At 38.6% G+C, this 26,363-nt stretch overlaps 1 protein-coding gene across 1 annotated transcript in view; it reads left to right on the top strand.

The window, feature by feature from the left end:
• The window catches only part of ada (adenosine deaminase), a 71,931-nt gene extending 48,668 nt beyond the window's left edge, over positions 1 to 23,263 (top strand). Inside the window, exons 5-11 of the mRNA XM_063041425.1 lie at positions 3,012 to 3,127; positions 5,088 to 5,212; positions 10,683 to 10,754; positions 11,215 to 11,316; positions 11,469 to 11,536; positions 12,874 to 13,003; positions 21,728 to 23,263. Of these exons, the coding sequence (XP_062897495.1) occupies positions 3,012 to 3,127; positions 5,088 to 5,212; positions 10,683 to 10,754; positions 11,215 to 11,316; positions 11,469 to 11,536; positions 12,874 to 13,003; positions 21,728 to 21,829 (715 nt within the window). The 3' untranslated portion in view covers positions 21,830 to 23,263. The remainder of the gene's footprint in view (positions 1 to 3,011; positions 3,128 to 5,087; positions 5,213 to 10,682; positions 10,755 to 11,214; positions 11,317 to 11,468; positions 11,537 to 12,873; positions 13,004 to 21,727) is intronic.
• Positions 23,264 to 26,363: the final 3,100 nt, after the last annotated feature.

The following is a 26,363-nucleotide window of genomic DNA, read 5'->3' as shown; positions in this document are numbered from 1 at the left end:
TCTGGTGCCTTAATGTACCCTTAGGTCTTTCAGATTATTGAGCACCTTTTTCTTTGTAATAGTAACTGCACTCAGGTCTCTTCCTTCACACCTTTCAACATCTGGCATACTGCTAGTGTCTTCCACAGTGAAGACTGATGCAAAATACTCATTTAGTTCATCTGCCCTCTTTGTCACCTTCTCAGAAACAAAAATTCAATCAAATTTGTGAGACATGATCTCCCTCAAACAAAGCAATGTTTAATGTCTCAATTCAGTCCTTGTCTTTCCAAATGCAAACATCAACCTGCCCTCAGAATCCTTTCCAGTGTTTTTCCCACCAATTAGTTAAGTAGCGCTTACCAGACCACTGTTCCCTGCTTTTCTTTCCAGTGTGTCATAAATAAAGGCCAAAGTTAGCTTTCCTCCAGTCATCCAATACTTCCCTCATGGCCAACCAGAGCCCCAATATTTCCCTTGTATGCTTTCCACTGTATCCTAGGCTATGCTTGTTAAGGCCCTGTTTATTTACCCACCTTTATGTATTTCAAGACTGCCAATATCTGCACCTTAACATTTATATGTTTCCACATATCTCATTATTTTGGGTTGCTGCATCCAGGATCAATATTTGCTTCACATTAAACAACTGGGAGCTCTCAGATTTATAGCTCCTTGTAATTAAGCATTAATTTGCTTAAATTAATCTTTTGTAGTGAAATAGCCAATATTTTATAAAGGCTTAATGTGAACATTAGTGTTTACTGTGCAAGCTTCCTCACCACTCGTCCATAATTGTGCTCCAACATTTCTGTCTATTGCAGCAAAATGTGTCATGGGGTTTGAATGAGTTATTTACCAGTATTCCAGATCTCCCCCATTTCCCCTCCCCCCCCCAAATTTTGGCTTTTTGATTTACATTCAGACTGCTGACATCCCTATTTACTGTACAACTGGTGTGTGAAATTCAGTGTGTTATCTACTTTCACTTCCCCAAACATTTTGTGTATTAGCTTGTTTTTTCCCTATTTTTACACGTCAGCATGATTGAAGTAACTTCCCTCAAAAAAAACAAAGTAAGCTTTTTTTGGCATAACCTGACTCATTCATCCTATGTCTGAACTATCGAAGTGCTTCATGATTGCCCTTGCCTCATTTTAAGCTTACAGCCAATGATATTAGGCTCATTAGCTAATGGTGTCTAGGGTAATTACAGTGATTTTATTTCTTCTTTGAATATTTTGTTCTAAATATAGAAAAATTGTCAATGGCGATGATGAGAACCCACATGTGTCTTTAACAAGCTTTTGACTGATGGCTAAGGTCAAGGTGATCTTAAATGCTGTTAGTAGTAGGTGACGGTTTAATTGTTGCAGCTGGTGTATCTGTTTAAAAAAAATACTGCTTCATTGGTTGCCTAGTGTAGCTACCATTGCCTTCATAAGGCAGAGGAAAGCTATGCAGTATAGAACTGTCTTGAGGTTTTGGTTTGAATTGGCAGGTGCAACTGGAGTGGAGACATTGGACTTCTTTGAGGGGATAGGCCAGTGACTGATGCCACTGCTTTGATCACCAGCTCTTCTACCAGAAATTAATTGTGTTATATTGTTGAGTATTGCTTCCAACTCTGTCATTGTTCAGTCCATATTTAGTGCCTTGAAAAAAGTATTTGTTTTTTCACGTAAAAAGCAAATAAAGTATTTGTTTTTTCACCCAACCTTTTGTTCACGTAAATGAGTATTACAATCAGGGATTCTGATAAATTTAACTGAAATTTTTTATTTGTGAATTACGTGCTCCTTTTTTCACAGTGGAGCCCCCTCCCGAAAAAAGGGGAAATCATAAAGCATGAAAAACTCAAAATTCAAAAACTGTAATGCATTCATCCCCCTTTGCTCAGTACCTAGTTGAACCACCTCTCCCAGCTATTACAGTCAGTAGACTTTTAGATTAAGTCTTTGTTAGCTTTGCACAGTTTTGGAGCACGATTTGCCCATTCCTCCTGGCAAAATTGCTCAAGCTGTGCCAGGTTAGTTGGGGAGCAACAGTGGACAGCAATCTTGAGATCTTGCCAAAGATGTTTGATCAGCTGAAGGTCAGCACTCTGACCGGGGCACATCAATTTTTCTCATGTGAAGCCACTCCATGGTTGTTCTGGCAGTGTGCTTTGGGTCGCTGTCCTGCTGAAAGACGGAATTCCGCCCTATTTTAGCCTTTCTGGCAGAGGCTAGCAGGTTTTTATCCAGGATCTCTCTGCATTTAGCAGTATTCATCTTCCCATCAATCCTGACCTGATTTCCAGTCCCTTCTGTTGAAAAGCATCCCCATAGCATGATGCTACCTCCACCACACTTTACAGTAGGGATGGTGTTAGCTGACTATGCGCATGTTCTATGTTTCTATGTTAATATTTGATTTATGTCACATGCACCATTAAGCATAAGCATATCCTTACCCTTAAAGACTTTAGAAAGCATCACTTAGAAGGTACTGTAAATATGTGAAAGGAGGTCTTGTGTTCAGATGAGACCAAATTGGAACTTCTTGGCCTCAACACTAAATGGTATATGTGGTGTAAATCTAATACTGGGTCAAAGTAAACTCTGGCAGAGAGTTGAAATACATCAATTAAAGTGTACCAATTCCTTTTTTGAAAGGTCTGGGTTAATTTTATAAGATAAAATAAAATAGTTTCTATTAAAATTTATATTTTTCAGTTATCTAGATGTGATTTTTAAAAACAAAATCAAGGTTTATCAATTGTTTCTGATCCATGATATGTGTCTGCAATGAAATCAATATCAAACCTGCAATAAGTATAGTGGTTCTGTTAAATTATTTACATGGGGACACGTGGTATTTTGTTTTGGATTGAAACAGTATTAATGAAGAAGACATTGACTGTTTCAAAAAAAAACAACTCTGCTCTTCTAAAATTACCATGTTGGCTGGTTTTATCCAAAATGGCTGCTTGAGTATGTGCAAGATGTGTGTGTTCAATCTGCCTCTAGCATGTTTCCTTCTGTATCCAGAGGGGACTTGACTCCTGATGAAGTGGTTCACCTTGTCAACATGGGCTTCCAAGAAGGAGAAAAGGATTTTAAAATTAAAGCAAGATCCATCCTTTGCTGCATGCGGCACATGCCAGGTAATATGTCATTGCACAAGCAAATAATCTTTCACCTTTGCCCACTCTCTTTTAATCAAATGTACATATAATGGGCATTTTGTTAATTATCAGCATTGCTATCTGAAGCATTTGATAAATCTGTTAATGTTCAATCCTTGTTCATCATTATCATAAGTGAGTTCGCCAAGCTTAGTCCCAAAACTAAATGGTGCTGTCACACCAGTCTTTTCATTTGACCTATTTTTGGCTAATTAGACCAAGAAGAAAAACAGCCTCATTCCTTCCAAGGCTGTCATGCTGTAGTGTTGCCACTGCTTTCCCCTGTGATTGTTTCTAGGTACATTTGGAGCCTTGTAGGACTTATGGATTATCTTCAGTCCTTTATGCCATTTTAATTTATTTTGTATTTTCATTGTTTTATACACATCATCAAATTTTAAATAAATAATTTACTGCAGTAAGAAACAGGCCAGAAATTTGGGATATAGGAGTGGAGTAATTTCTAGTAGCAAATTGGATGGAATGGAATTATATTTGGGGTCTGCCTCTGTCGGGTCCTGGTCTATCCTTTCCATCTCCTCCACCTTCTCTCTAACCTCCCACAGTCAGTTTTCTTCCAGTCTGTTTCTCCCTCTCTTGTAAGCTATCTACCATCCCAACTAGCAGTTCTCACTGGTGAGTTTGTTGTAGCTATATTAATGCATAATTGGAAAAACAGAGGGGAAGAAAAACATGTGTTCTCATTAAGACTTATTTCCTGGATATTTTCAGTATTCCCAGCACAACTCCTTTCTGAGCTGTTCTGAAACCCACGGCCATGCCCTTCGATTTGAAAGGTCAAATTACAAATTTTCAGAATACTAATTTCTTCCAAGAATCTGCTGGACCTCAGGCAATTTCTATATCTTTTCAACTTAGGAGTGTCTTCCATCTACCAACAACTGAGATTTTCAGTGTATTCTCTTTGAATTGCATTCATCCAGTACAATTGGATGTAGGATTCATTCTGTCCCTCTGTATGCCAAATCCAACTTCGGGTAGCAACGGAAGATTTACACCAAACTAACAATTCATAGACTTTAATAATTATTTTCTATGTGTTCTCAGTGGAGTACTTTTTAATTGCATTATTCCAGAGGAAGTGATGCAACCATAACCATGGGAATACTTACGAATCTCTATTTAAAGATGGAAACTCAAGTGGACCCGATTTATTGTATGTCTGACTCCTCACTTAAAATAAGACAATTGCTCAGTGAACCTGGCAAGACTACGAAAAAAAGAATGTGTATTTAAAAAAAGTCTTTTAAAACATTGGAAAAGGTCCTTTTTAAGCATCTGGCACATGGATCTGGAAGAACAGTTTTAGCTGCCACAAAATGTCACCGTTTACCACTCTGATCCTGTGAATATTAAGTTAATAAATATAGACTGAAAAAAAAACAACTATCTTACTGAATTTTTTTGGGTGCAATCCAGAGATGTCTTCTATCTAGTATATTTCACACCAATCTTGGAATAAGAATATTGAGTTATGAAGTGAATTGGCGATTGATGATATCTCCATGAAGAATATATGGATGGACTTTTGGTCAATGGGATGGATAACTTCCATTGCTCTGTAAAAGTGACAGTGTGCGAGTTCATAGGGTGGTAAAAATGGTGCATGGCATGTTTGCTTTTATTAGTCGAGGCAATGAATTTGAGTTATGTTACAGCTTTATAAAACTCCTGTTAGGCTGCATCAAGGGTATGTATTTAATTGGAGTTCCCCTTTATAGGAAGGATATGGAGGCTTTGGAGAGGGTGCTTAAGAAGGTTACCAGGATGTTGCTTAGATTAGGGGGCACGTGCTATAAGCAGCGGCAGAGGCCGACAGTAGACCTGATAAAAAGTTATAAAATTACGATCTTGAATATCCTAACCCTGACTGACAGTGGTAAAGTGACAAAATTACGCTTTTGGTATTTCTTTTCAGAATGGTCTGCTGAAGTTGTACGCTTGTGCAAGAAATATCGCAATGAAGGTGTTGTGGGCATTGATTTGGCAGGTGATGAGTCTTTAAGTACTGATGTCCATTCAGGCCATGGCAAGGCCTTTGAGGTAGGTGTTTCCCATTCTCATAATGAGTTAATAGGAAAGACTGGGAGCTAAATTCAAAAATAAAATCAATCCCATTTGGTCTGTTGGACACATAAACTTTGCAACAGATAGAGGTGGTAACACAATGCATTCCTTGAACTGCTCTCATCAGAAGGCACTCAGCTTGTTCTGTCGCATTCTGAGGGAGACATTTACAGCAGCATTTCCAATGAGCCTCCTGAACGGAGGATTAAAAATAGATGCCCTGGGTACATCAAGCAATCTTACTTTCCCTTCAGCATCAGCTGAGGTCAGATGAGTGAAAGGGAGAACCCCCTTGTGCATCTGCCTCTGTATCCATCAAGAAGTAGGGTTTGATTTTTTTTAAAAATCTTTCATAATTTAGGTAGAATAAACTCTTCTTGGGCTTCCAGCCAAGTACAGGTATCAATTATAACTGATGTTTTGATGACAAACTCTGCCATCTCCATCACGGATGATGCTTGCGCATGTCTAGTGTGGTGGTATGTAGACCCCCGTAGCCCATCCCTCCTGAATGGTTGGTGCTCATCCAATAAGGTTTCCACTCTCCCACCTTGTTTACAATCAAATTCCATTTCTTACTTAGAATGAGACCATCTTCTTTGTTAAAATTCTTTTCTTCTAGTTTTATTTCAATGGTTTCCTATACCAGGCGGTCCAAAAGCCATTGGCATGGTACAGTAGTTTTGTGCTGTCGAAGTCAATCCTACGGCCATTGCAAATGCAGTGTTGTGCTACCGCTGATTACTCTGGGTAACCCAAATGAATATTCCAATTATAATCAATACCTGTACCTGCAAGAAGCCCAAGAAGAGTTTATTCATCTTGTTCGCCGGGAAAGCACTAGATCCTTTTTCATAATTTAGGTAGGATTAGCAGTTTATTTCATACACATAAATACACCATTGCCACCTTGATTATTAACATAGAATATTCTTTCAAGCGGCTGACAATTGGTTAATCTCATAGTTTTGTTGTTATATGAATTGATTGCTATTAAATATACAAGTTATGTGTGTGCTCTAAAATGTTCTTTTGATATTGTAGCTTATCACACAAAATATAATTCTCACCTTCAACTGATCTTCCTTATTGCAAGGATCCCAATGTCATTAGTTTCAGGTTGAGTAAAATGGTGTGAATAAAAAATAAATGCAATCTGGATATATATTTATGAAACAGTTCACTAATTAGATGAGGAAAGGCCATTATCTAGATATCATAACTGCAATAAGGACTTTAATATATTAGGTTTGTAATGTTTAATTTCTACCTCATAAAAATGAAGGTAAATGCTGTTGGCTGTCTTATAAACTGTCAACATTTACTTGTGTAAATACGTTAGGTTTAGGACTGGGGTGTGTTTGGCAGTTCCGAGCTTACTGACAGATTTCTGCTGGTGAATTTGTCATTGAGCTCCACAAGCAGGCCGCACTTAGACTGAAAACCCACAGCACCTGCACTGGGGAGTGTGCTCACAGATCTAGGGAGCTGAAGGCACTTACGTGGAGCTGGAAGAAATAATGCTAAAAGGAAGACTTTTTTGAATAATTTGTATGTGTTGTAATGATTTTAAAATGTTCTAGGTGAATTTATTTTTTAAATTATACAAAAATTTATTTATTTTTAATACTCTCAAGGTTTCTGTATGTCAGACTAGTCAAAAGCATTGAGGAAAAATAATTTCACAGCTTTGAGAGATGGCTTTTCTGCCTGTAAAAAGGTTAACTCTGGAGGTTTGTGTGTGGGGCTTGTGCTGGTTTATTCATGTGACCTTATTTCCTTACTGCCTGTATGCTGGGCTTTGCCGATCAGGTCCAGGAGGCTTGAACCCAGAAGGTATTTTTAAGAATAAGCATAAGGTAAATGAGAAACCGAGCACAGGGAAAGCAAATATTTTCAACCTTGACCTTAAGTATGTCACAACAAGAGAAGGGAGAGCTATCTGAATTACTCAAACACGGGGTGAAACACATACTTTTTATTACTGTGTTAACTTGTGCATGTCTTTCTTCTAGTGCCAAAAGGTACAAAATTATGATAGTCCACATTTCTTTATATGCTGCTGCTCCTGAGTTTCATAGACTGTCACACTTGTGATTGTCACACAAGTCAATTTGCAGTGACTTTCAGCAATTAACTTCTCAGTGATTCTTCCCATAGAAATAACCAGACCTTGAAAGAGGAAGCATGTTAAATATTACTGCCAATTTTACACTAAATTATTATAATATGCTGAAACACATTTGGCTGGTAATGGAATAAATTTTTGGTACGGCCTTCTTATTCTTTCAACACAAACCACTGAATGGGATTACTCAACCAACACACATCAAAGTTGCTGGTGAACGCAGCAGGCCAGGCAGCATCTCTAGGAAGAGGTACAGTCGATGTTTCGGGCTGAGACCCTTCGTCAGGACTAACTGAAGGAAGAGCTAGTAAGAGATTAGAAAATGGGAGGGGGAGGGGGAGATCTAAAATGATAGGAGAAGACAGGAGGGGGAGGGTTGGAGCCAAGAGCTGGACAGTTGATTGGCAAAAGGGATATGAGAGGATCATGGGACAGGAGGCCCAGGGAGAAGGAAAAGGGGGAGGGGGAAAAACCCAGAGGATGGGCAAGGGGTATAGTCAGAGGGACAGAGGGAGAAAAAGGAGAGAGAGAGAGAAAGAATGTTTGTATATAAATAAATAACGGATGGGGTACGAGGGGGAGGTGGGGCATTAGCGGAAGTTTGAGAAGTCAATGTTCATGCCAACAGGTTGGAGGCTACCCAGACAGAATATAAGGTGTTGTTCCTCCAACCTGATTGTGGCTTCATCTTTACAGTAGAAGAGGCCATGGATAGACATATCAGAATGGGAATGGGATGTGGAATTAAAATGTGTGGCCACTGGGAGATCCTGCTTTCTCTGGCAGACAGAGCGTAGGTGTTCAGCAAAACGATCTCCCAGTCTGCGTCAGGTCTCGCCAATATATAGAAGGCAACGGGTTACTCATTTATTTTGTGGGTGTGTGTCCATTGACCTCCAATACAGTGCAAGTGTGATTAAGGCCATATGTGGATTAGCTATTCTCTATTCATGGAAAATCTTGCCACAGTGTTGATTCAATGATAAATAATATGAAGTAGCTATATTATTAGCATATTGGCTATTTAAAAAGATTGTACTATAAAAGGACCACTAATCCTTTTAACCTAAAATAAATGACTTGTTACTCGTGAAATCAATGATGGACTGGAAAACCAAATGATCAATATCAGTCAGGAGGAGACCCAATCTCTCTGGTCTTTGTGGTACTCCTCTAGTCACAGTCTGTCAGCTTGAAAAATATTCATATATTCCCAATCATTATATCTCTGTCTTATAACCTGATCAGTACAGTACACCAATTCCATGTTACTTGCTAATCAATCAGTAGGTAAGGTGAAACTAATTTACGTGAAAGCCTCCTGGAAATTTCAGATACACTGCATCCACTAATTTCTCCTCATCTCCTTTACTCACTACATCTTCAAAAAACTGCAAAACAATTTTCCTTTCATTGAATCTGTGTCTAAAGCCTTGTCATTCACTTCTAGCTGTTTTGTTATATCAAGCTTCAGTATAGGTTCCTACTTTTTCCCCACCACTGACACTAATGTAACAACCAGGTCCTTATTTTGTATTCATTAATTTAATAAGGCAACTGTTACTGTAGTGTGATTGTGTAGAAGTATTCCTTTTTTTTACCTTTCCTCTTAAAATGCTGGTGTTGGATTTGGCATCATGTACTATATTTCATAGATACAATTCCAGAATCCACAAAATCTTCAAAGATGATCAGTTGTCCCTGTCAAAACAATAGGATAAAGATGCTTGGAATTAATAAGCTTTCAAGTTCGCAACTTCTATAGTACAATTTTTGGACTAATACTTTTTCTCACCAGGATCTTGATTTCGTGATATATTTGTCTGTTTTGTTTTTAATTCTGTGAAGACTAATACTAACTGTTTATTTGTTCTACCACTTTCTTACTTCTGGTTATAAATTTCCTTGTCTTTGTCTGCATGGGGCTCATATTTGCCCCCACCTCTCTGATGGAGTATAATCAATCTGAAATATTATCTGTTTCTTTCTTGACTGATGCTGATTGCTTGCTGGATTTTTGACTTTTGTTTTAGATGTTGAACATTTTCAGCTTTTAGCTATTACACTTGATAAATAGATTATTTTATTGAAGGAATGGAAAAAATACCAAACAATCATTTAATTACCAACCGAATCCTCCATTTGCAAAATTTTAAAAATTCTTGTCAATTCTAGCTGATATACAGTATAAAATCAGAAAAGATGGTGACTTTGGAGGTCCAAATTCACCTCTTTGCCAAGAGTATAATTGATGTCAGCAAATTTACTCTTTGAGTGGATATGTTGAGAGGAAAATTGTTCTTGCTCACTTCAATAAAACAATTTATCAGGTGCTAACTTAAATGCCTTTAATAAGATAAAGAGCCACACTCAATTATTAGGGACAAAAGTCCATTGGTGAAACATTATAATAGGAAGAAAGTGTTATTCTTGGAAAACTAGATAGATCCTTTTAGCAGCAAGGTAATCTGAAACTACATAATGAAAATAGTCTACTGATATGTATACAAATTGTGAAACAAATAGAATTGATAAACTTTGGACTGCTACACCCTGAACAAAGTTCAGAGATTACAAAAGTTGTGATTTCTCTACTTATCAAAAAAGACAAAATGGTATGTATCAAGAAAATATTAATGGTGATTAACTTGTTCCACAAATTGCATCATGAAGCAGGAGTTTGTCTTTCTGGGCAATGCAAGACAGGTTTCCAAGTATTCTTCAAAGCATAATGAGACAGAAAAAAAAGCATGTGACAACACAGTGTTTGGATTGATGACCAAAGCCATTTGTGGCCTTGGTTGGTACAGGAGTTAAGGATTATGGGGAGAAGGCAGGAAAATGGGATTAGAAATAAAAAATATCGGTGATAATTAAATGGCAGAGCAGACTAACTATGCCAAATGGCCTAATTCTGCTCCTATATCTCAGTCTTGAAGAAAGAGAAGAGACAGGGGTTGACAGAGTGGAGTGATGTTCAGCAAAGGGCTTTCTAGTGTGTCCATTATTTAGCAATCCCAATCACTGAATTTAAAGATATTTCATTGTGAAGTACCTCATACTACACTGTTATGAGGTCTAAGGTCATGGAAGGGAATGATGCCATTTTTTAGTACTCTAGATGATGCTGCTATTAGGTTAACCATCCAACTTGCTTCTCTTCAGTCGTTTTAGTTGTAGGCATGGGCGATTGTCCAACTGATGGAATTAGACAGTCTTTGGATACTAGACCCAACAGGCATGCTCTGAGTTCAGCATGTTTGTTTAGGTTATATACATATGTCAAGATATTTTCTTTTTTTTGCATTTCCTTCTCAGGAAGCTTTCCAGTGTGGCATCCATCGAACTGTACATGCTGGTGAGGTTGGAGGACCTGTGCTAATCAAAGAGGTGAAGCAGTTTTTATAGTTCTTTATAACTTGTGTGCTTAATATTTTACAGAAGTGATTAATTTAAATCCCAGTGCATTCTGACGTCCAAACAACTTCTCTTTTAGTTCTAAGTATGTCATCAAGAATGTTTTATGCTGGACAATGTATGACCTTCTGGACAAGTAAAATGAGTAACAAAGAATAATTGTTAAACCACATAGCACGTGGTATTGACATTGAAAAGAGAATGCAGATTAAATTATTTACTTGAGAATGGTCTGAGTGGAGAACTAAAAGCAACAAATTGGAAAAATGTGAACTTCAATTACATGTCCAGATCGCAATACTTTGCTGACATAACATGACTTATGTTTTAATTTTTGACTGAATTAACTGCAAACCATATAGCTTTGTTGGCTTTCTCCAATTTAGATTATTGATTTCAAAAGATAATTAGTTAACATTTGTTTTGTTGATAGGCTGTAGCTGTTTTGAAGGCAGAACGGATTGGACATGGATATCACACAATTAAAGACCCTAATCTCTACAACCAATTATTAAAACTAAATATGCATTTTGAGGTAAGCAGTTCCTGATATACACCTAAGATTTGATGGTTTGGAAAAAAATTTGAACTATTTTTTAGTTTTTACTACACTAAAATCAATGATTCAATTCTGAATGGAGCATTCAGATGTGAAAGGTTTCAGTTATTTTATTTTTGCCTATCCAGGCTTGTCCTTGGTCTAGCTATCTCACAGGAGCATGTGATCCAGATCTTACAAAGCATCCGCTCATAAGGTAACTCCAGTTCTTCTTTTATTTACTGGGAGAATAAGATATCTTTAAAGGAAATGCACTGGTTTAAGCCAGGGGTTCCCAACCTTTTTAATGACTTGGAGCCTTACCATTAACTAAGGCTCCGTGGATCCCAGGTGGAAACCCCTGGTTTAAAGTGTCACATTATTATTGAGGAGTACTTTGTCAACAAACTGCCGCTGGTGCAGCAAACATTAAACTTGTTGAATGGTAACTGTATCTGAACCTATTTATAAAATTTGTGCAGCCAGAAGCAGGCACTGAACTTACTATTTTCAAATCGGTACAGCCATGTCGAAGAGTTTCCAAACTGAAAATAAGAGGTCTGATCATCTCAGACATGTCAGTTGATCAGATAATGGTGCAGCAGTATCAACAAGTGATAAGTTATTCAACCATGTTCTTGGTCACCCTAACACCTGAAATTTTAGAATAAATGAACAGGTTGATCCTAGTTGATTTTTTTTTAGAAGTAGCAGAATGACTGTTGACATCCAAAATACTCCCAGAGGGCATCTAATAAACACAAGAGATTCTTCAGAAGCTGGAAATCCAGAGTAATAGACATAAAATGCTGGAGGAACTCGGGGATTAGGCAGCATCTTTGGAGAGGAATGAACTGTTGACATTTCGGGCCAAGACTCTTCATCAGGACACTGTTCATTCCTCCCCATATTTGCTGCTTGGCCTGCTGAGTTCCTCCAGCATTTTGTGCAGTTAATAAACTGCTATATGTGATTAGCAAATGGAAGTCATAGAATCTTAAATATGAATCATAGAATCATAAAGATTGATAGTACAGTATAGAAAGTGACCAGTCCGCCCACATCCTCACGGTATCGCGGAAACCTTGATATGTAGGTTTAAATTTGGTTTAGAAGCATTAAGAGGTTGTTGTGACACTGGTTGTGTTTCTTAGTGATCGGTATGCCTTCCCACGTGGCTTGAATGAAGTACAAAATTGCCATTCTTTGTTGGAAGATGCTGTCAAATTATGAAGAACAATATAAAGTTAGAAAAGGAGAAAAGTTAAGAAAAAACTAAAGTGATTTGACAGAGAACCAAGTGGGAAAATGAGATAATCCTGGAAAGACCCATTGGAATATTTTGGAAATTTAGTAAATAGAAGATTAAAATATTTTAATGCCAAAGCACATAAATCAGTAAAAGTTAGAGCACAGCCAATAGTCAATGACCCAAAAATAAAATTTATCAAAAAATAGCATTTATCTTGAGGATGAGGACATATGGAGGGAATGTTCTGATTCAGTTGTACATTTCTGAGACATGAATGTTAATTCCTTCTTCTATATTCACAGGTTTAGAAAAGATAAAGCAAACATTTCACTGAGTACTGATGATCCTTTGATATTCAAATCCACAGTGGATAAAGATTATTACATTGCATCAAAATACATGGGTTTCACAGAAGAAGACTTTGAGAGAGTGGTGAGTTATGTTAGGGTTTAGCAAAAACAAAGCACATTTTCTGGTTATTCTTAGAACATTAACCTCACAAGAGCAAAAGTATATTTTTAATGAACATGAGAGCAATATTTGCATTTTTTAGGAAAAAACTATAGTTGTAAATATATATTACAGCAGTTATATGCAAAGTATTAGTTATTGTTTAATGCTGTTTTAAACTCAAGGAGAAGTATTGGAACTAGAATCTTAATATGGAGAAATTGCAGCATATTATGTAGTTACAAAAGTGTGGAGAGGATGCAAGCAAAGTAACAGTATATTTCAATGAGGGGAATTAAAATTAATATAGGGAAAGTGTTAAATGCAACATCTTGGTGATTGATATGGGTCACATTCAACAAATGTGATGAAGGCAAATAAAGTAATATTTATTTTGAACTTCTATCTTGTAAAGCTGTAGGCAAGCATGTCAAACACCTTCTTCCTCAACTGTTGCCATTTTTGGGAACTATGTACTTGTACTCTTTGATCTGTCTGTTTTAGAACACTTTCCAAGGCCCTATCATTTACTGTGAAAGTCTTGCTATGGTTTAAAGTCCCAGAGTGTAACACTTGGCACTTGCCTGATTTAAATAACATCTGCCATTTGTGGACTCATTTTCCCAGTTGATCTATATCTTTCACTGTCTACTAAGCCACCAGTTCTGGTGTCATCTGCAAACTTGCCAACCATATTCTCATCCAAGTTGATAATATGAATGACAACAGTGGACCCAGGACTGATCCCAGTGGCAGACTGAATTAACCTCTCCTTCCACTAAGCCACTTTTTTATCCAGCGGCTAGCTCACCCTGGATTCCATATGACCTAACCGTTTGGACTAGCCTACCTTGCAAGATTTTGTCAAAGGGCTTGCTAAAGTCTAGAGAGTCATAAGGCATAGAAATAGGCCCTTGGGCCAATCTAGACTATGCCAGCCTGGTCTTCTGTCTAGTCTCATCAACCTGCACATGGATTATAGCCCTCCATACCTCTCTCATCTATGCGCCTATCCAAACTTAAATGTTACGATTGAACTCACATCTCCCACTTTTGATGGCAGCTTGTTCCAAACTTGCACCAGTTTCTGAGTGAAGAAGCTTCCCCTCAGATTCCCTTTAAATATTTCACCTTTCACCCTAAACTTATGACCTCTAATTCTATTCTCACCTAACATGAGGGGAAAAAGCCTGCAAGCATTCACCCTGTCTACATTCATCATAGTTTTGTATACCTTTATTCTCCCCAGCTTCACGGAATAAAGTCCTAACTTATTCAGCCTTTCCCTACAAAGCAGGTCCCCAAATTCTGTCAACATCCTTGTAAATTTTTCTCTCAACATTATTGGTATTTTTGTTGTAGGTAGGTGACCAGAGACCACATCTACCACACTGAGCTTATCAATTCATTTGGTTACCTCATAAAAATATTCTATCAAATTAGAGAGACATAACTTCCTATCTGCAAAACCATGCTGACTATTCCTAGTCAGTTAAATTGTGTTCATAATTGAATGACTGTATAGTTTGGGGGGCGGGGGTTGCTAAGGGCAATATATCTGCTCCTAATTCTTGTTTCCAGCTACTCTGCAATTGATGTGGTAATTGAGGATCAGTCTTCTGAAGTGTACTCAGTGTCAAACAAGAATAAGATCTCAGTGTACTTAGAGGCACATGATAAAATAGGCCCAAGTAATTAAAATAATCTGGCAGGGGAATGGCAACTGGAGTGGTAGTGCTGAAGATGAGATAGTTGGGTTACAAAGGGAGGCAATGTGCAGGCCACTCCTAGCAATGAGAGGCTGATAATAGGGCAAAATTACAGTCAACAGGATGAATTGCAACGTAAAAGGCAGACTAAATCGAAAAGGGTGAGTACAGGACTAAAGGTGTTGTATTTGAATGTGCGCTGTAACAATAAGATCGATAAATTTGTAGCAGAGTTGCAGATTGGTATGTTGTAAGCATCACTGAATCATGGCTGAAAGAAGATTATAGCTGTGAGCTTAATGTCCAAGAATACACGTTATATTGAAAGAATACATCATATGAACTGTACAAGACCTACCTGGAATAAGCATAGGAGGATACAATATCAACAACCTCCGCTATGCGGATGATACAGTACTGATAGCAAACAGTGAAGTAATTTTACAGAAACCAGTATATACCATCAACACAGAGAGCGAAAGACTTGGCCTAACCTTAAGCAAAAGGAAACTGAAGTAATGGTAATATCAAAGAAACCTGATATCCCAAACTGTGGGATCGTATTGGGAAATGAAGTCGTGAAACAAGTTCACAACTTCCAGTACCTTGGAACATGGGTAACATCTGATGGCAAATGTGAAACAGACATAAAAGCAAGAATAGCAATGGCAAGAACAGCATTTACAGAAATGAGAAACATCCTAACGAAGAAGAAAATAGCGATTGACATCCGCCTTAGAACTCTCAGCTGCTACATTTCCTATATTGATGTATGGCTGCGAATCATGGACCGTCACAAATGCAATGGGAAAAAGAATCAATGCAGCAGAGATGTGGTTCCTCAGAAGAATGCTATGCATATCATATACGGACGGGATAACCAACGAAGAAGTTCTACAGAGAACAAAAACAAAACGTACATTACTTAAAAAAATCAGAAAACAGCAATCAAAATTCCTTGGACACCTCATGCGAAGAGAGACATTAGAACATTTAGTTACAACTGGAAAACTGGAAGGAAAAAGAAGCAGAGGCAGACAGAGAATGAAAATGATAGATGGATTAACATCATGGTTAGAAACAGGGGCGGCAACAACGCCGAACGGCAAGGCACCGGCATGAATGAATTGAAAGAATAGGCAAGAAGGCAGAGGGGGTGGCATAGTCTGTTGGTGAAAATGAAATTAAATCATTAGAAAGAGGTATCATAGGGTCGGAAGGTGTTGAATTGTTGTGGATAGAACTAAGGAACTGCAAGGGTAAAAAGACCCTGATGGGAGGTATGCACAGACCTCCAAATAATAGAAAGGATGTGGTCTACAAATTACAATGGGAGATAGAAAATGCTTGTCAAATGGGCCATGGCATGGTACTCATGGTGGATTTTAATATGCAGGTAGATTGGGAAAATCAGGTTGGTGCGGAATTCCAAGAGGGTGAATTTCCAGAATGCCTACGAAATGGCTTTTTAGAGCAGCTTGTGATTGAGCCCACTAGGGATCAGCTATTCTGGACTGGGTGTTGTGCAATGAACCAGAATTCATTAGAGAGCTTAAGATAAAAGAACCCTTAGGGGAAAGAGATCATAATATGATCAACTTCACCCTGAAACTTGAGAAGCAGAAGCTAAGGTCAGATGTATCAGTTTACAGTGGAGTAAAAGAAATTACAGAGGCATGAACGAGGAGTTGGGCAGAATTGATTGGAAAAGAACACTGGCAGGGATAACAGCAGGGCAGCAAAGGCAAGAATTTCTGGAAGCATGTTGGAAGGTGCAGGATATATATACATTCCAATAAGAAAGAAGTGTTCTCTAGGCAAGCTGACACAACCATGGCTAACAAGAGAAGACAAAGTCAACATAAAAGCCAAAGAGAGGACATATAATAAAGGAAAAATTAGTAGGAAGTTAGAGGATTGGGAAGCTTTTAAATACCAATAGAAGGCAACAGAAAAGTCATTAAAGAGGGAAGGATGGAATATGAAATTAAGCTAGCCAATAATATTAAAGAGGATACCAAAAGTGTCTTCAGATACATAAAGTGTAAAAGGAGGTGAGAGTGGATATTGGACTGGTGAAAAACAATGCTGGAAAGGTAGTAATGGGGGACAACAAAATGGCCGACAAACTAAATAAGTATTTTGCATCAGTCCACTGTGGAAGACACTAGCAGTATGGTGGAAGTTCCAGGTGTCTGGGATTATGAAGTGTGTGAATTTACCATTACTAGGGGAAGGTTCTTGGGGAACTGAAAGGTCTGAAGATTTGTAAGTCACCTGGACCGGGTGGTGTACACCCCAGGATTCTGAAAGAGGTGGCTAAAGAGACTGTGGAGGCATAATGATCTTTCAAAAATCACTAGATTCTGGAATGGCTCCGGAAGACTTGAAAATTGCAAATGTTACTCCAAGAAGTGAGGGAGGCAGAAGAAAGGAAATTATAGGCCAGTTGTCTGAGCCCACTGTTGGGAAGATGTTGGAGATGGTTGTTAAGGTTGTGGTTTTGGGCAACTTGGAGGCACATGATAAAGTAGACCATAGTCAGCATGGTTTCCTCAGGGGAAAATCTTGCCTGATTAATCTGTTGGAATTCTTTGAAAAAATAATAAGCGGGATAGACTAAGAAGATTCATTTGTCCTGTATTTAAAAACGCAAACACGAAATCTGCAGATGCTGGAATTTCAAGCAACACACACAAAATGCTGGTGGAATGCAGCAGGTCAGGCAGCATCTATAGGAAGAGGTACAGTCGACATTTCGGGCCGAGACCCTTTGTCCTGACAAAGTGTCTCTGCCTAAAATGTTGACTGTACCTCTTCCTATAGATGCTGCCTGACCGGCTGCGTTCCACCAGCATTTTGTGTGTGTCAGTTGTTGTGTACTTGGATTTTCAGAAGGCCTTTGGCAAGCTGCCACACTTGAGCCTGCTTAACCAGCCCTTGGTAATACAGGAAAGTTTCTAGCATGGATAAAGCAGTAGCTAATTGGCAGGAGGCAAAGAGTGGGAATAAGGGAGCCTTTTCTGGTTGGCTGCCAGTGACTAGTGGTGTTCCACAGGGGTCTGTGTTGGGACTGATTCTTTTTACATTATATGTCGATGATTTGGATGATGGAATTGATGGATATGCAGCAAAGTTTGCAGATGATATGAAGATTGGTATAGGAGCAGGTAGTTTTAAGGAAGTGGAAAGGCTACAGAAGGATTTAGCAGATTAGAATGGGTATAGGAGTGGCACATGGACTATAGTGTCGGGAAGTATATTATCATACACTTTCATAGAAGAAATGAAAGGGGTGACTATTTTCTAAATGGAGAGAAAATACAAACATCTGAGGCACAAAGAGATTTGGGAGTTTTGTGAAGAATTCCCTAAAGGTTAATTTTCAGGTTGAATCTGTGGTGAGGAACGCAAATGCAATGTTGCCATTTATTTCAAGAGGACTAGAATATAAAAGCAAGGATGTGATGTTGAGACTTTTATAAAGCACTGGTGAGGCCTCACTTGGAGTATTGTGAGCAGTTTTGGGCCCCTTATCTTAGAAAGGATGTGCTGAAACTGGAGAGGCTTCAAAAGAGGTTCACAAAAATGATTCCAAGATTAAACGGCTTGTCATATAAAGACTGTTTGATGATTCTGGGCCTATATTCGCTGGAATTCAGAAGAATGAGGTGTGATCTAATTGAAACCTATCGAATGGTGAAAGGCCTTGAAAGAGTGGATGTAGAGAGGATGTTTCCTATGGTGGGAGTATCTTAAGACCAGAGGACACAGCTACAGAATAGAAGGGCGTCCTTTTGGAACAGAGATGAGGAGGAACTTCTTTAGCGAGAGAGTAGTGAATCTGGAATTGCTGCCAAAGGCAGCTGTGGAGGCCAAGTCTTTATGCATATTTAATCTGATTCTTGATAGATTCTTGATTGGACAGGGCATGAAGGGGTACGGGAGAAGGCAGGAGATTGGGGCTGAGAGGAAAAGTGGACTAGCCCTGATGAAATGGTGGAGCAGACTTGATGGGCCAAATGGCCTAATTCTGCACCTATATCTTATGACCTTAGAGTCTCCATGGTTTCCTCCAGGTGAAATCTTCCCTGACAAATCTTTTCAAATTCTCTGAGGAAATAATAGGAAGGTTAGACAAAAGAGAGTCAGTGGATGTTGTTTATTTGGATTTTCAGGAGGCCTTTGACCAGGTGCTGCACATGAGGCTGCTTAAAAAGATATGTGCCCATAGTCTTACAGGAAAGGTACTAACGTGGACAGAAGATTGGCTGACTGGCAGGAGGCAAAGAGTGGGAATAAAGGGGGCCGTTTCTGGTTGGCTGCCGGTGACTAGTGTTGATCCAAAAGGGTCGGTGTTGGGATCAACCATTTCTTTTCATGTTATATGTCAGTAATAGGATGAAGGAATTAGTGGCTTTGTGGCCAAGCTTGCAGATATAATGCATTTTTACAAAAGGAGTAAATTCTAAATGGGGAGGAAATTCAAAAATCTGAGGTGCAACGGGACTTGGGAGTCCTTGTGCAGAATACCCAAAAGGTTAACTTGTTGTTTGAGTCAGTGGTAAGGAGGGAAAATGCAGTGTTAGCATTCATTTGAAAGGACTGAAACACAAAAGGAAGAAGGTAATGCTGCAGTTTTATAAGCTATTTATCAGTCCACACTTGGAGTATTATCAGTTTCGGGCCTCTTATCAAAGAAAGAATGTGCTGAAATTGGAGAGGGGCTAGAGGAGGTTTATGAGAATGATCCCAGGAATGAAAGGGTTAACATATCAGGAGTGTTTGATGGCTCTAAACCAGTACTCACTGGAATTTAGGAAAATGATGGGGTGGGGTGCACGGTTGGTGTGGAATCTCATTGAAACCTTTCGAATATTAAAAGGCCCAGATAGAGAGGATGTTTCCTACAGTGGATAGGACTAGAGGACAAAGCCCCAGAATAGAGGGATATTTAGAACAGAGATGATAAGGAATTTCTTTAGCCAGAGTGTGGTGAATCTATAGAATTCATTGCCACGGACAGCCATGGAGGCCAAGTCTATGAGTATATTTAAAGTGGAAGTTGATAGTTTCTTGGTTAGTCAGGTCTTCAAAGGTTATGGGGAGAAGGCAGAAGAATGGAGTTGAGAGGGATAATAAATCAGCTATGATGGAATGGTGGAGTAGGCTCGATGGGCCAAATGGCCTATTTCTGTTCCCATGTCTTAAGGAAGGACATTAAATGCTGACCTTTGCAATGAAGCCCAGTTCTCAAAAAAAGTGACTAGAATATCATGTCCCACTCAGGTATATCAGAATAAATAGATTGGGGATTAGGGTGATTTTAAACTGTTTGAAGTTAAGATTCCAAAATGGCTAATTTATCCAGAGGCTTATAAACATGTTAGTAGTAAATCACTGAATTTTCACCGAAACATCCACATTCGTGAATTCTATTTGGTGACAGTCATATGTTGTCTTTCCTAAATAAAATAATTTTCCCAAATAAAAATAAGTTAAAGAGAAAATGCAGCTGGGGAAAGGTCCTTTGGTATACTGAACCTGACTCTGAACACAACATCTCATGGTCCCAGAACACACCCTACACAGTCGAGAAAGCTCACCAATACCTCTGCCTTCTGAAGAGAGCTTGACTTTGCATATCCATATTCTCATTATTCTACAGGTATGCTGTAGATACCATCCTGACAAGCTGCATCACTGCGTGTTACAGAAACTACCACTGCAGCAGACAGGAAGGCTCGACAACGGGTGGTCAAAACTGCCCAAACCATTACTGGCACCAGCCTACTTGCCATCAAGAATATATATACAGAAAGGTGCCAGAAAATGGCCAGTAACATCATGATGGATCCCACCCACCCTGCTCATGGACTATTTGTCACACTCTCATCAGGAAAGGGGTTTCATAGCATCCACAGCAGGACCACCAGACTAAAATAATTACTTCCCCCAAGCAGTAGGAATGATCAGCACCTCTATCCACTAACTCCACCACTACTTTATTATTTCTAGACTGTCACCTTGTGTAAAATATAGCATCACATTATGGGCGTACAATCAATCAATGTATATAAGCTATCTTATGTATTTATATTGTTTTTATTATTATTGTTCTTACAGAGACATCTGCATGATGCTAAGCTAGGGCACATCATCAGTGATGTTACCTGGGGTCGTTGGGTGTTTCGGGTCTTTCAACACCATACACCAGGCGACCCGACCGGGGTTGATCAGAACCCAGCCTCTGCCCTAACAGCAACCCACAGATCTGCCCTCTTTATCCAGAGCCATCTTGACACTTTCTCTGCTGCATCTGCGGTGGTAGAAATGGCTGTCCTTCTTCTCTCTCCCGTGATTCCAAGTGCAACGTATACTTTGCAGAGCGACTGTCCTGCAAAGCCACGACACCCAGCCTCCATGGGCCAACACTTAGCTCTCCAGCCTCTTCTTTGGCAGTCGTTCTTCAGATCTTCATACTTGGCTCTTTTCCGCTCATAGGCCTCCTCCATGCGTGTTCTCCTCCATGGTGTTCTTTATCTTTTGTGGGGTTTTTTGTACTGCATTGAATCTGGATTAAAAACTATTTTGTTCTCCTTTACACTTGTGTAGAGGAAATGACATTAAACAATCTTTATTCTTGAATATGAAGATCATTATTGAGTTACTTTATTTTAATGAAACCAACAATCTTTTAATAATCAGTAAATATTCTTCAGTGGAAATGTGGCTTATTATACTTTGTATAATGGGGCCCTAGTCTTTGCAAAGGTTATAAAAAATGTTTGCCATCTAGAGCATGTATAGACTTCATTAATAGCAGAAATGGAAGTGGGGGGGGGGTTGTAATTCATACTTTGCATTTACTAATTTGTCCTAATTTAGGGAGAAATCAGACTTTGAGTTGCTTCAAAAATGTCTTGTGAAATGTGCTAAGAAAATTTGTATCTAAGCAATTGGTTGTAAAACATTTTTTTTCCTCATTAATCCGCAGAATATTAATGCAGCTAAGTCCAGCTTTCTCCCAGATAAAGAAAAAGAAGAACTTCTACAAACATTATACAAGGCATATGGTATCCAGAACAATGCTGTGTAAACAGTTGCTAATATATCATCAACATGATCAGGAAATTCCAAGTGACTACCTGAAGAATCCAGTTAATGGATTAGAACATTTTTTTGCTGAATACTCCATTATTAACTGTTCATTTTGTGACAAAGATGTAACATAGCTTTTCTTGCAAATCTTATGAAAAGAACACAAAACAATCTAAATTGCCTTTTGATCTTTTAAGTATTGTATAATCAAAAATATGGATTTAATTGTTTCTAAGACACTATTATTTTTGGCAATGGCTTTGCAGAATAGTTTAAGAAATAGAGAGCACTTATATGATAGCAGAATTTTATAAAGCAGCACCTTGCCTACAAATGTCCCAAAAGGATCACTAAACCACGTCCAATAATGGATGGCTGATTTACTCAACTAGTATACTGAATTTAGGATGATGATTTGAGACAGAATTTCACACCAATCAGCAGAGAGGATTGATATTGTCTGGTGGAATGAGGTGGGCATAAGAAGAGCGAGGCCTGACTTCGCCAAGTGATACATCACCAAAAATGAGAGAAGAGGACTCATAGGAATTTAAGGAATTAGCTTGTATTCCAGAGGATGGTTAGAACCAGGCTGATATTGCTAGATAGGAAATAGCTGAGTATGGATTTTGTCCACAAATTAGTGATTATAGAATATTAGATGGCTCCATTTTCCAATAGCAATAGTTCTAACTTTTCCCACCTTGTATGAAGATTCCTCACATTCTGCTAGTGTTTCAGTTTTTCCCTGATATGGTCCTTTTCAAAGGTTACATTATTGAGTATTTAAGACTTGCTGACATGGTGTTTAACAGTAACAAAGATTAAATTTAAGTATATTCTTACTAGGAAATTATCATTTGATGCAACTGGCTAATTGTTCAAGTATTTAGAATATATTACTGTAGGTCCCCGCTCTGTTACTCCAAATCTCTTATATGACTCTTTGTGCTGAGTTGCATCTTGCATCTCTGCCATCAGTAACAGCTTGTTTAGTGTGCATTTCCAAGAACGATCACAAGTAATATTTTGACTGCAGAATCCTTTATTTCACCTGTAAACATTAGAACTCTGTTAATGTGGGATCTCTGATTATTATTTAATTTGCTGTACTGGCATAAAGGCTGATAAACAGTATTTTCACATTTTGTTAATTTTTGATCTGAACAGTGCCACCAGTGACTGGTATCTCACTACCAAAAGTTGAACATTGGGAAAGATAAGTGACAGTGTCAATGTGTAACAGTGATAGAAATGAGATTATCAAAATTCATATGAAAAGGATTGTTGACAGTCAACTTTTATAATTCACCATCTGGATTGAATTCAGATGTATAATCTTTTTTAGACGTAATTTGTACATTTGTATGTGTCAAATTTGTAAAATGTTTAAAATTAAATTTTAAAAAAGAGGCTTTTCCAGAACTGTTTCTAACCATTTGAGTCCTAAATGTGTTTTAAAATATTTTTCCAATATTATGCTGCCAATGACATCCATATCTAATAAGCGCATGTAGCCAACAATTCTATAATCACCGTCCACTTCTATGAACCTATCAAAAACAACTTATTCAACATCTTCAAGGGAGTTAATTTTACTTTATAAATAGAACTGATGAATTAGACAAAAAAAAATTGAGATTACATTTTAAAATGTACTCCTTTTATTAATCAGAATTGAACACCTCAAAACATATTGGGGATAAATCTATAATTTCTTAAAGATGGTAAGTAACGTCTATGTAATCCCACTTTTGAACTTGTGTATAATTCATTGTTGGTGGAGAGGGAGATTAGTGCTTGAAAGTTAAAAGGTAACTTGAAACATCAAACACTGATATAAGATACTGGTTATCTATTAGAGGCAATACGCTGTGACAGATAACCTCTACTGCAGTGAGCAACTTTATTTATTTTATATACTTCAAGGTACGGCACAGTAACCAATCCTGACCTAACGTGCCTACGCTGCCCAATTACACCAATTAACTACTAATCCACACATCATTTGAATGTGGGAGGAAACTGGTGCACCTGCCCAAGCCCATGTGAGAACGTACAAACTCCTTACAGACAGCCCTAATTGAACTCAGATCGCTGGCACTGTAATATTGCTCCACTACCATGCCGTCCTGGTTAATTCTGATAATGTGCTAGACTACCATATGCCAAATATCAGTGTTCAACCACCCCACCAATAAGCGGTCAGTGTCCAATGTCTTGGGTACAAGTAAAGCCACGTGAAACTGATGTTTGTGTGTGCATGTGCACTTCAGTAAATGGATCAGTGTGTGTCTACCCTACACCAAACAATGCAGGTAACCCATAAGACATAGGAGCAGAACTGGCCATTCAGCACATTGTGTCTGCTCCACCATTCGATCATGGCTGATTTATTTTCCCTCTCAGCCTCATGTTTCCAGCCTCCTCCTTGAAACCTTTGATGTCCTTACTAACCAAGAACCTATCAACCTCCACTTTTAATATACCCAGTGACCTGGCCAGCTGTGGCAATGAATAGAATAATAAAACAGGACCACTGTTTGATTTTGTTGTTTTTCAGAACTGAGGTCATGCCTGAGAGCGTTGGCTGGGGTCATAAGTATTTTGTCAATAGAGGTGATTTTCTTGGACTGGCGCAAGATGGACTAAAGCGAAGTTAAACTAGTTATAAAGAGCTAATGCTTGAAGTTATGCAATTTCATTGGAAATGCGTTGTGAAACAGTAAGGCTGGTGGTAACAGTTTGAGCAATGCAGCAGAGAAACATTAGAAAGGGGGAACAGATTTTACAAAAAAGTTTCTTTGTATATTTTGATTGGATTGTTTCATGCACTGATTAATTAACTTTTGCTTCCATAGACACGTAGGAAAATTTTTAAAATTGATTGTATTAAAAATTTAACACTATTGAATATAGATACATATTCTGAGCAGTAATGAACCTGTTTTCTGATGTTGGATATTATACCTAAGAACAGAAACCAAGGGCTATAACTTCACTGACAGGGAAGCCACATTAAACCTGCAGTGAGAGCCCAGTAGACTGTTCTGTGACTGAAGACTTTCCTTTGCAAAACATGACAGAGTACAATGCCAAAATATGTAATTGGACAGGCCTCACAAAGGGTGTAGAGATGGAGGAAAGGGTAGGAAAATGGGCCCTGCAGGAGGAATTCTTGCCACTTGCAATGATCCCGTATCAGTTACGCCAAGTCTATTATATGCTGTTGTGCTGAGCTGCATTTTGCATCTCTGCCATCAGGAACAGCTTGCAGAGACTCTATTTCACAAGTAATATTTTGACTGCATTAGTTATTTCATCTGTAGACATTAGAACTGAAACTCTGGAACTGAGGGATGTTCTGATTAATATTTCATTTGCTGTATGATCCCGTGAAGCTATTTTCCAGTACCAACTCTTAAACACGATGCTAGTGTCCTACTCTAACAGGAGGACCTACACTACAACTGAAGAGGGCACTCGATGCCACAGTGTTGAGCAGCATCCCAGAATGGGTGTAAACCCTTTTACTATGCCACAACTAGCTAATTAAGAGCGGCAACAGTGTTCCTATAGACTTTGCATGCCTGGTGATATGTTATGCAATGGGTATCAAACTTGTTCATCATTTGATTCAATGCATCTGCCCAAAATCCATGTGTACAGAAAAAAAATTCAGCTGTTAAATCAAATTGACCATCCAAGCTCAAAAGTTTTGGCACCTTTGGCATCAAAGGCATATGGTTCCTAACGAAATTGGTTCAAATGAAAAGACTAATTCTTAAAATGTATTTGAAAGAGGAAAACTCTATGTAACCCTCGGTTCGGCTAGCAGCTAAGTCTAGGGGAAGGCAGCCCCGGCCCAGCCAAACTTAAGAAATCTTATTTGGGTGGATACTGCATGATGTGTTCGCCTGTTACAAATTAGCACCGTGAAGTAACAAACAGTACACAATATGCGATTAAGCGATTGAGCTTTGTAATTCTTAATTTGCCTATATGGTTGGTAAAGAAACAAAAAAGGAAAAGGGCCCATTTTCATGAAGCAGTCTAATGCGCAACATTGGAGCTCACAGTTCCATTCATTTGTTCCCCATCGACCTTCTCCGAGCGTAGCTGACCCTCGGACACTTGCTCCAAGTCCACTCCGTCCAGCAGTCTACCAACCCTCTCCATTTGCATCTTCTCTCTTCATCTCTCCCCAGCAAAAGACTGCAAAATCTCTGCTCCCAGACCCACAAAGAACAACATGCCTCTCATTGGATAGCCCACATTCCAAAGACCCGTTATCTCTAGTCATAACCCAAACATTGCTGCTACAGAGAAACTATTACCATAGCAGTGAAACGTTACAGAGAGGACATTACATTAGCAGTGAAACCTTATGGCACGTTACAACTATATTATAAAGCTAGGGCTTTACTCTTTGGAGAGAAGGAGGATAAGAGGAGACCTGATAGAGGTGTACAAGATAATAAGAGGAATAGATAGATTGGATAGCCAGTGCCTCTTCCCCAGGGCAGCACTGC

This window comes from Mobula hypostoma, chromosome 2, assembly GCF_963921235.1.
Source record: "Mobula hypostoma chromosome 2, sMobHyp1.1, whole genome shotgun sequence".
In the NCBI taxonomy this organism is placed as follows: Eukaryota; Metazoa; Chordata; class Chondrichthyes; order Myliobatiformes; family Myliobatidae; genus Mobula; species Mobula hypostoma.
This window is presented reverse-complemented; position numbering and strand designations above follow the sequence as displayed.